Source organism: Aethalodelphis obliquidens, unplaced genomic scaffold (genome assembly GCF_003676395.1).
Source record: "Aethalodelphis obliquidens isolate GAN/ISIS:26980383/991018 unplaced genomic scaffold, ASM367639v1 scaffold7, whole genome shotgun sequence".
NCBI classification, from domain to species: Eukaryota; Metazoa; Chordata; class Mammalia; order Artiodactyla; family Delphinidae; genus Aethalodelphis; species Aethalodelphis obliquidens.
Window position 1 is genome coordinate 1766976 of NW_020837951.1, and position 11538 is coordinate 1778513.

The window sequence follows — 11538 nt, forward strand, 5'->3', positions numbered from 1 at the left end:
AGAAATGTGTTGTACTTCTATACACTAACAGCAAACTATCAGAAAGAGAAGTTAAAAAAAATCCTGTTTACCATCACATCAAAAAAAAAATACCTAGGAATAAATCTAACTAAAGAAGTAAAAGATCTGTAAGAAAACTGTAAGACACTGATGAAAGGAACTGAAAATGACACAGAGGTCAAGATATATCATGCTCATGGATTGGAAAAATTAATATTGTTTAAATGACCATACTACTCAAAGCAATCTACAGATTCAATGCAATCCCTGTCAAAATACCAATGGCATTTTTCACAGAACTAGGACAAATAATTCTAAAACTTGTATGGAAACACAAAAGCTCCTGACTGGCCAAAGCAATCTTGAGAAAGAAGAACAAAGCTGGAGGTATCATGCTTCCTGACTTCAGACTATACTACAAAGCTATTGTAATCACAACAGTATGGTACTGGCACAAAAACAGAAATATAGATCAACAGAACAGAATAGAGAGCTCAGAAATAAACCCACACACTTATGGTCGGTCAATCTGTGACAGAGGAGGCAAGAATATACAATGCAGAAAAGACAGTCTCTTTCCCAGTGGTGCTGGGAAAACTGGACAGCTACAGGTAAAAGAATGAAATTAAAATGCTCTCTAACACCATATTAAACAAAAATTCAAAATGGATTAAAGACCTAAATGTAAGCCCTGAAAACATAAAACCTAGAAGAAAACAAAGGCAGAACACTCTCTGACATAAGTCGCAGCGATATATTTTTGGATTTGTCTCCCAAGGCAAAGTAAACAAAAACAAAAGTAAACAAATGAGACCAAATTAAACTAAAAGCTTTTGCACAGCAAAGGAAACCACCAACAAAACGAAAAGACAACCTACCAAATGGGAGAAAATATTTGCAAATGATATGACCAATAAGGAGTTAATACTCAAAGTACATAAAGAGCTCATACAACTCAATAACAAAAAAGCAAACAACTGGATTAAAAAATGGGCAGAAGACCTGAACAGACATTTTTCCAAAGAAGGCATACAGATGGCCAACAGGTACATGAAAAGCTCAACATCACCAGTCGTCAGAGAAATGCAAATCAAAACCACAATGAGATATCAAGTCACACCTATCAGAATGGCTAACATCAAAAAGACCACAATTAACAAATGTGGGCGAGGATGTGGATAAAAGGGAGCCCTAGAATACTGTTGTTGGGAATGTAAATTGGTGCAGCCACTGTGGAAAACAGTATGGAGCTTCCTCAAGAAGGTGAAAATAGAACTACCATATGATCCAACAATCCCATTCTCCTGGGTATATATCCCCCCAATCCTTGAAAACACTAATTCAAAAAGATACACGCAACCCAATGTTCATAGCAGCATTATTTACAATTGCCACAATATGGAAGCAACCTAAGTGTCCATCAACAAATGAAAAGATAAAGAAGACGTATGTATAAATACAATGGAATACTAGCCAGCCCTAAAAAAAAAAATGAAATTTTGCCATTTGCAGCAACGTGGATGGATCTGGAGGGTATTATGTTTAGTGAAATAATTCAGAAAGAAAAAGGCAAATACTGTGTTATCACTTATATGTAGAATCTAAAAATAAAACAAAGGAATGAACATAACAAAACAGAAACAGACTCAGAAACAGAAACTGACTCTGGCCCTCCCACCTCCCTCTTCAGAAAGACCTGTGATCCCATGGGGTCCACCCAGATGATCCAGGACTGTCTCCCCATCTCAAGATCCTTAACTTCAACACATCTGCAAAGCCCCTCTCGTCACCTAAGACACTTGCAGGTCCCAGGCATTAGGACATGTACATCTTTGGGAGGGGGGCATTGCTCAGTCCATCACACATGGTGAACCTATGTAACGCCATTAGTCAATACATGAAACCCAGAAAGAGTAGTCCAGAAAAAACACCTTCAGCTGTCATCCTTTGAGGCTGCTATAATACACTTTGAAAACTGGTAATTAAATGGAAAGGATTGAGCGTGTTTTCCTGCTTTCTCAGCAGGAATTATGTTTCGGGGTGTACAACCAGCTCCCATTGATATAGGAAAACCACCAGTTAAAGAAGAATGTGGCTTATACTCAAGGAGGGTGGAGCAGAACCGGAAGGGAGCTTGTCCAAGCCGCCACAGAACGTGGGGTCAGGGAGGACGTCCGGTGGGGTTGCCACCCTTAGCTGCACCAAGGAGGGGGAACGCATGGTCGTATGACGACGGATCACCTCGCACAACTGCCCCGTGCAAGGGCTGGGCTGTCATCGTTAAGCCATCGTGTCCCTCTGGCCATCTCTAACGGAGGGACAACCAGGACATGGGGCAACATGGGGACCGTGGTGGCACTTAAAACCTTCTCTTGCCTGAAACATTTGAGTTCCGTCCACGAGCCCTTCAGATCCAACATCCAGTTTACAGGAATACTGGAGGCGGAGCAACAAGCTGAGCCACCCACCAAGAGGCAACCAGACACACAGACGGCAGGACATTCTGTAGGACCAGAGGCCTGGCGTGTCAGCTGCCTATGCTGTGTGACAAATTGCCAACTTCACAGCTTAAAGCAACATATACTCGCAGTGCCGAGGTTAGAAGACCGGGTGTAGCTTAGCTTGGTGTCTCGCTTAGGGTCCCACGCATCTGAAATCAGCATCAGCAGGGCTGAGTTTCCACCTGGACCCCTGGGGAAAATCCGCCTCCAGGCTCATCCAGTTGGCTGGATTCAGCTCCTGGCGGCTGTAGGACTGAGGTTCCCCTTTCCTGCTGGCTGTTGGATGCTCAGCCCCTAAAGGCTGCCCTCCATCCCTGGGCCCCTCCACCTTTAAGGTGGCAATCGTGGGTCAGATTCCCCTGTGCCCCAAATCTTTTCTTCCACTTCCAGCCAGGGAAAACACTCTTGCTTTCAAAGGGCCCCTGTGACCAGAAAGGGCCCAACCTCCTGGTGATTAACTCAGCCAACTGGTTAGTAACCTTACTTATAATGCAGAATTGCCATGGGTATGAGCTTCCTATGGCTGACGTAACAAAGTACCCCAGTCTGGATGGCTTGAACAACAGAAATTCGTCCTCTCCCAGTTCTGGAGGCCAGAAGTCCAAGATCAAGGTGTCAGCAAGGCTGGCTCCTTGTGAGGCCGTGAGGGAGGATCATTCCAGGTCTGTCTCCAGATTTCTCTTTTTTAAAAGGTCACCAGTAGGGACTTCCCTGGTGGTCCAGTGGCTAAGACTCCGCATTCCCAATGCAGGGGGTCCGGGCTTGATCCCTGGTCAGGGAACTAGATCCCACATGCTGCAACTACAAGACCCTGCACATAGCAATGAAGATCCCACGTGCCGCAACTAAGAGGCGGTGCAGCCAATGATAATAATAACAATAAAAAATAAATGTTAAAAAAAAAGGTCACTAATCATGTTGGATTAGGGCCCACCCTAATGACCTCATGCTCATGTAATGACCTCTGAAGACCCTACTTCCAAATAAGGAGATCCTGGGGGTGACAGTTCACCATCTTTACCGGCTTGGAGATTAGGGTGGGGGACCTGGGGAGGCCACACTTGGTAGGAGCCACTCTGGATTAAAAGGAGTCAGTGAACCGTAATAACCAGATGCAACACAATATTCCTGGACCAAACAAACCAGCCGAGAAGGACAGGTTGGGGCCACCAGGGAAATGTCTTCCCCAAGGCACGTATGTGCTGCCCCCTCCCTGGGCTCTACCCTGGCTGCAGACCCAGAGCCAGGAGCACTCCCCCACTCCCCCCAGGCTCTCTGATCACCTCATGGGCACCACCCGGGGCTCCCCGACTTCTCAGGGGAGACGCCTCCTCTCCTCCTGCCTCCCCAGTGCAGACACGAGTCTCAGGAGATGCCCCATAGATGCCACACAAAATCTGTGCTGCCCCAGAGGCTCCAGGGGAGGGTCCTTCCTGCTTCTTCCAGCTCCGGGTGGCCCCAGGCGGCCCTGGCTTGTGGCCACGTCACCCCAGTCTCTGCTCCGTCTCCCCAAGGCTTCTCCTATGTGTGTTTCTCTTCTTACAAGGATACCAGTCAGCGGATGTAGGGCCCACCCTCAATCCAAGATCATCCCATCTCAAGATCTTTACCTTAATTACACCTGCAAAGACCCTATTGCCAAATAAGGTCACGTTCCCAGGTGCCAGGTGGACATGAATTTGGGGGACACCATTTCAAAGCACTGCAGTAGGTCTGCGGTTCTTTCCTGCAGACCCCCTCTCCTGAAGTTCCCCCCATCAGCTGTGCGACCTTGAACAGGTCTTTTCCTGCAGGATCTGCCTTGACTCACCAGGTGCCTGCACCCCGTGGGTGAGGGGAGAGGGGAAGGCTCTCCCTCTGGGGATCCTGGGATGTTCTCGGGGTGTAAGGAATCTGAAAGCAAGGCAGAGCTTAACCCCATGAAAGGTTACCAGCCATCTCTTTTTTTTTAATTTTTTAAATTAATTAACTTATTTTAGTTTTGGCTGCGTTAGGTCTTTGCTGCGTACAGGCTTTCTTTAATTGCGGCAAGCGGGGTCTACTCTTCCTTGCAGTGCGTTGGCTTCTAGTTGCGGTGGCTTCTCTTGTTGCAGAGCACCGGCTCTAGGCGCAAGGGCTTCAGTAGTTATGGCACGCAGGCTCAGTAGCTATGGCTCACGGGCTCTAGGGCGTAGGCTCAGTAGCTGTGGTGCACGGGCTTAGTTGCTCCACGGCACGTGGGATCTTCCCGGACCAGGGCTCAAACCCGTGTCCTCTGCCTCGGCAGGTGGATTCTCAACCACTGCGCCACCAGGGAAGCCCCAGCCATCTCTTTTGTAGCATCCACCTTGTTTCCCCAAGCCTGCTGTGGATGGAATGTGTGCGTCTCCCCAAACTCACATTGAAGCCCCAACCACCAGTGTGATGGTGTTTGAAGGTGGGGCCTTGGGAGGTGATTAAAGTTAGATGAGATCCCGAGAGTGGGGCCCTAATATGGGATTAGTGCCCTTATGAGAGCACGTGCTCTCTGTGTCTCTGCCTGTGTCTCCCGTAAGGACACGGTGAGAAGGAGTCTGTACACCAGGAAGAGGTCCCACCAGCCCCCCCGCCCACCCCTGGCTGGTATCCGATCTCAGACTTCCAGCCTCAGAACTGTGAGAATTAAGTGTCTGCTGGTGAAGCCCCTAGGCTGGGGTGTTTGTCACAGAGCTCGAGCTGCCTGAGACCCAGCCTGGACACTCTCACCTCCCATTTTCACTCCAAGTGGATGAAGCCGAATGACACGTGCATAGAATTTTCAACGGCAAATGGCACATCGTGGGAAGCCTATCAGGAGTGAAGGGAACCGCAATGTGAAACAGAAACCGAGCGTGCTTTCCGTGACACTGGAGGATGCTGGCCACCCTCTCGCTGGATGTCTGTGTTCTGCTTTGCACTGATCGGGAGGAATTTAATTTTGATGCGTGCACACAAGTCCCCGGGATGCAGGCTTAGAGGCAAACAGGTGCACTGAGATGTCCAACACCAGGGGCCGGGATGGGGACCCGGCTCCCAGGGACGCCCAATTCGCCATCTCAGGGTCTCCCGCAGTATCCTCGGGATGTGGGCAAGGGGAGCCAGGGCCCCTTCTCATCACAGAACTGCTAACACCTTGACTGGTCTACCCCTAATCCTGGGTCACTGAGAGTGTGGCTGTCTTCCAGGTGCAGACTCAGGTCCAGGAGCCCCGCCGACCTGCCTTGGTGTCCACGGGCTGGTGTGGAGGCGACCACACCGCTGCTCACACGTGTGTGCGCCCCTCCATCACCCACACCCTCCCCGTCCTGTTTGTTCTCATTCCTTCATCCTCCATCTTCTCGCTGTCTATCCTGCCTGCTCCTGGCCTCCCAGGACTGGGGGTGACCCAAGCCCCCACAGGCCCACCCAGAGGGAAGGACACAGAATGGAGGAAGGCGCGGCCTGCCCCTGGGAGCACCGGCCACTCTCTGCGGGGGGGCCCCAGGTGACCATGGGGAGAACTAGACCTGGCCCAGTCCTACAGTGGTGTGGCAGAGATGCAGGCAAATGAGCCCCAGGCCCGGAAAGTGCTAGAAAGATCGATATAAATCTTACCCCCTTGGGACACAGCACACAGAATCGGCCAGGACCTGAGCCTTTCCTTGGTCTAATCATGCAGACAGAGGAAAGTGAGTCCCCAAGAGACACAGGGACACTGAGAGAGCCGCCTGGCGGCGTCCGGTTCAGCTCCCAGTGTCCATGCACCCAGCGCGCTCGCCACTGTTCTGTCTATGGTTTAAAGTCAGAAACTGCAGAGACGGAGGCAGACGGGAGAAGGCAGAAGGCGCCCAGCTGCGGAGGATGTGGGCGGATCCCGGGAGGAGGTGAAGGACCCTGGGCTCAGGTGGGAGGGAGCTGAGGTGAGCACAAGCGTTTCAGGCCTGGGCTACGGAGGAAGCTGGGAGTGTTGGGGGCCCACTGGAGAGGCTGGTGTGAGGGCAGGCAGCCGTCCAGGGCACAGAAGCAGCTGCCCCAGGGGTGACCAACTTACGCAGGGAGGGGGTCCGGGAGGACCCCGGGCCTTGGGCCTGAACACCCAGGTGGCTGCTCTGGGTGGGGAGGGGCTGTGGGGGGAGGTGTGGTATCTGGCTTTAGACCCACACTCCGGGGTGCTGGACGACACGTCCCCCGCACCCCAGCACCATCCAGTCCTAGTCTGCATGGAGCTGAAGGTGGCAGGGGACCCCCAACCTGCCTGGGCCCCACCAGCCTGCGCCACCACCATTTCCCAGGTGGGCCATGTCCTCCAAGGCCTTCAGGTCTGTGACGGACAGAGGCCCCTGGCCAGGATGGGGCCGGCATCCCACCTTTGCCCCATCCTGACTGCGGCTAAGCAGAAGCCAGGCCCTGGGAATTTAAAGGTAAAACCAGGGGCTTGAACTCAGCCCCCGCGCAGGGAGAACCCAGGGGACCCCGGGGGGCTGGGCCTGCTCCAAAGGCACCTCTCTGAGCCCTGCCTGCCCCTCCCAGAGCCCAGCCCAGGGGTCGGAGGGTCCAGCCCTGGGGGCCATGGCTGCCAACAGTGGCTCCTGCAGGGCGGGGCAGGGGTCTGTCCTCAGGGCGCTGCCCGCAGCGCAGGCCTGCCTCCCCACTTCTCGGCTTGCTGGGTGAAACAACACGGGGTGCCGCTCACTCCCACAGCAGCAGCCAGGCTCCATCCTCTGCTGCTGGGAGCTCAGGGAAACACAGAACAGGGCCCTTCTGGGCAGCGCTCTAACCCTGGAGGCCTGGCCTCCTCACCTCCCTGCAGCCGCGCTGCCCCGGAGCCCCCAGAGGGGCGCACACACCTCCCCACCCCCCCACCCCGTCCCCCACTAGATGCCTGGGGGCGGGGGGGCACGGACCCTGATGTCACCTCCTGCTGTGGGCTGGGGTCCTGGACAGACAGGCAGCTGGGGAAAGCAGCTGGTCCCAGCACGCGGGCCAGGAGAACACCTGGCCGGGCCTTCTCACCTGTGGCTCTGCCCACCCCAGCCTTTGGCTGGTTCTAACCCTCGTGGGAGACGAGCCTGTGGTGGGACAGCCCGTGTCCCCCGCACCGCAGTGCAGAGAGGGTGTGAGGTGTGGCGGCTGGCTGGAGCCTCGTGTCCATGTTACAGACCAAGAAAGGAAGCAACACTTACAACGACCAAAGCCCCGTCTGCAAAGCCCTTTCCCGCTCCCCTCACAGCCGCCTCTTCCAGGCCAGGCCACCAGCAGCCCTCTGCAGGAGGCGGAGCGGCGTGGGGGCTCACCGCCCAGCCAGGCCTGCAGCCCCTGAGCCCCACAGGGGGCCCTCAGAGCCCCAGGTCCATCCCCCAGGGCCAGGTACACCAGGCGCACTGGAGGGTCCGCTGCGGACGGGGAGGGGCCTCCTGGAGCTGCCCCTTGGCTCCTGGGGCGAAGGGGCAGTGAGCTGACCCGGGACAGGGTAGGGAGCCCCGAGCCCCAGGCCTTGGAGGGTCCAGGTCTAGGGCTTCTGCCTAGAGCCCTGCTCCCCAGGAGCCCTGAGACCCGGCCACAGGCAGTGATGAGGGTCCCCTAGGACCCTGGCTTCCCCCTGAAGGTGGGCCAGTCCTGGCTCTGCCTGCCTCCTCGCTGCCCCCCTGCAAGAGGCTGGCCAGCAGTCTCCTTCGCTCACGCGGGCTGAGCCCCCCTCCCCCCAAGGCCACGGTGTGTGAGGCTGTGGTGACTCATGGCTGTGGCTTTATTCCCCTGGAGAACAGGAAGCCCACAGCCCTGGCCGCCTACCCACAGCCTGCCAGGAGTCGGGCAGCAGCGCCCCCGCTCACCCCACAGAGGCTGCCCCGGGGCGCGTGAGCGGGGCTGGAAAGGAGCCCAGGCAGCAGGGACCCAGGAGCGCGCGCGGGAGGGCAAGCACAGCTCTTCTCCCCGAACCCACGACGCCCCCCGTCTGCAGTGCCGATTCGCCCAGGCCACCGGCCCTTCCTCCTGCAGCCCCAGGACCCCGGCCCCGGCCCAGCCCCGGGTTCTGCGGGACTGTCCCTGGGGCACACGGAAGCACGGGGTGAGTGCACACGGCCCTGCTGGTGGGGCAGCCTGGCCTCCTTGGCCTCCAGCCTCTCGGGCCCTCCGGCTGCCCCACAGCCTCTCAGCCCCAGTGCCTGCTCCCTTCCCTCACCCGACGTACAGACACATCCTTACCACCTCTCCACAGTGCAGCGCAGGGTCTCCACGCCTGCCCGGGGGCCACAGGGGCCTGTCCTCTGGAGGACTTCCCCTACCCCCCCCCACACACATACACACACACAGCCCGTCTCTGAACACCATGGGCACACAAGCACAAAGTCCCTGGGCCCAGCACACAGGAGACTTTCCCCCTGAAAACAAGGCCGAGGAGAACAGAGACTGGGGGGTTGCCAGGAGCTGCAGGGCAGTGACTGCTCACGGGTACGAGGTTTCCGTCTGGGGTGATGGAATGCTCTGGAACTACATAGTGGTGATGATGTGTATGTGCCAAATGTCACTTTATATTTTAGGTTTTGTATATTCTACCACAATAACCCCCCCTCAAGCCACAGGGTCCAGAGCACGGTGGAGGATTCAGTGCCAGCTTCCCATTTCCCAGGGGACAGGGACAGTTCCCTCCAGGCAGACACACGCCACCCTTGGCTGACGGCAAGGACCTGCCATCCACTCCTAAAATCTAAGGGATGTGTCACTGCAGTTACATCAGCTGCCGTCACTGGCGTTTCTGGAGCATTTGGAGGCCCCGGGCCCACTCGGGGAGGTGGATGCTGTTTCCTGCCCGCCTATGAAAGAACCTCTGGGGCTGCTGTTATCGAGAATTAATCAAGTCCCAGCGGAGCAGGCTGGTGCTTCCTGGTGCTGACTCAGGAAGGTGCTGAGCTCACGTCTGGCTTAGAGAAGTGCTCGGCCTTGCCCTCCTCTGCCGCTGCCCACCCAGGTAGCTAAACGAACTCTTCACCTGGGCGTGTGTTTCCGGGTGGGTTTACCTATTACCACAGTACTCAGTCCAACAAGATAAAACTACACGGCCTTCATGTGCCCCTCTGCTGGGTTTGCACCCTTGGTTCTATGTGGGTGAAGCCCCTGGGTTCCATCTCTCCTCCTGATTCCACCTGGAGAATGCAACTGAATGCTATGGGAGGTCTGGAAGGATGTTCTGTTTCCGGCAGGCAGGATGGATTTTAAACTCACTTTCCACAAGTCTCACACACAGTCCTGACATACTGGCCTCCTCCACAAGCACGATTTCTTTCCCAGCTGCAGCCGCAGCAGTGGATTATTCTGAGAGCCTGATCTGTGCCCTGACGGATTTCAACCTCACGGACTTCATGTGCTAACTTGAATAATTGCACTGTTGGGACAACTGCAGATTCACGAGCCCAGTTCAGGGCTTGGTGGGGAAGGAGACCCGCAGATACCGGGGCCCCTCCCCCAACACACTGCAAGGGAAGTGGTTCTGGTCCGAAGTCCCACAGGCTCCAGCGTGAGGCCCTGCACGCATAAAGAACTTCCCCCGAGGCTGACGGAGCTATGGTGCTGGGTGTTTACTGAGACAGCTATTTGGGGAAAGGGCAGAGAAAAGCAACATTCCTCCCAGCTTCCTGCCAGCCTCCTCAGCACATGAATTATTTCCAAGGGCTCGTTTTGCGGGTCCTTTGCCGAAAGACTCGAGTTCATTTTGCTTTGTGCCCCCCAGGAGAATCCGAGGTGAGGGCACGTTGTCATCCCTGGTAAGTGACCACAACATGAGCTCCCTTAATTAATAATAAATGACCACAGCCAGCGTCTGGAGGACGCCAGCCCTCAGCCAGCCTGCGGGGCTTCGCCACGTGGCGCTTCCGGCCCTGGCTTGTGCCCAAAATCAGCAGAGCTGCCAGCGGGACTGGGGGCCTGTGGGCAGAGCCGGGGAGGCTGGCCCGGGGATTGGTCTCTGGGACTCCCCAGCACAGAGCCTCCCGTCCCATCGTCCAGGCTCCTCCCGGGAAAATGCTTCCCACCCTCCCCACCCCCCAACTTCTCCGGGTCCCGGAAACCCGGGAAAGTTGAAGGGCGCGGGCCCCAGGCAGCGCGGGCGCAGCGGCGGCCTTCAGCACCACGGACAACTCCGCGCGCCGACCCCCGCCCTACCTGTCGTCGTTCTGGAAGGACTGGTCGCCCAGCAGCAGGTCCCGGAAGCGGTACCGCGGTGGCAAGGGCACGAGCTCCGAGTCCATGTCGCTCATCTTGAGGCTGGCGGTGTCCAGGAGCGCGCCGTCCCCGCGGCCGCCGTCCCCGGCGCCGGGCTGCCTGCGGGCACACGCCAGCGCCCCCTCAGCCTGCGCCCGCTCTCGGCGCGCAGGGCGGCCCCCGGCCAGCACAGCCCCCACCGGCCCCGCCGCCCCCGGGCCCCCCGCCCCCGGCCCGCCCCGTCCCCCCACGCGCCTGGCCGCGCAGCACAGCCCCGCCGCTGCGCCCACAGCTGCTGCCGGGCTGCGCGGCCCACTCGGAACAAAGCACCTCCAGGGCGTTGGGGAGGTCCACCACTGCCGATGGCAGGGTTAGGCGCTCACACCACCCCCGATGCCGCGGGGGCCGTGGAAGCCCTCCCGGCTCCCCCCACGTAGACTTTGCCAAAGCCGGCTGCTCAGCCTCCCTCAGGGCCCAGGACACCTAGCTCCCCCTCAAAGGCCCCCTTCCAGACCCTCAGGCTGCTGGGCTCGGGGGAAGTGACCAGGAGGCTTAAGAAGAGGCCCTCATCTGCGGCCTCCCTGGGGCCGAGCAGCTCAGCTCAGATCAGAGCCTGCGAGGGGGTGTCAGCAGGGGAGGGCGGGATCCCTCTGAGCCCCTAGCTGTCCCTTTGCCCAGTGTCACCAGGATTCTGAGGCCACAGAGACCCCTGTCCCAATCACCTGGCAGTGGTAGAGCAGGGGTCACACCCGGTAAACCGGGAGGGTCCCTGGCGGTCTGCAGCCTCCTGGGGCACCAACACTCGTCTTCCGGGGCTCCTCCCCCTTTCCTGCCCCCATCCCCACACCCAGGTGAGCTCTGGCTG

At 57.0% G+C, this 11538-nt stretch overlaps 1 protein-coding gene across 1 annotated transcript in view; it reads right to left on the bottom strand.

The window, feature by feature from the left end:
- The window catches only part of KCNT1 (potassium sodium-activated channel subfamily T member 1), a 58946-nt gene extending 48158 nt beyond the window's left edge, over positions 1-10788 (bottom strand). The window contains exon 1 of the mRNA XM_027104318.1: positions 10635-10788. Within this exon, the coding sequence (XP_026960119.1) occupies positions 10635-10729 (95 nt within the window). The 5' untranslated portion in view covers positions 10730-10788. The remainder of the gene's footprint in view (positions 1-10634) is intronic.
- Positions 10789-11538: the final 750 nt, after the last annotated feature.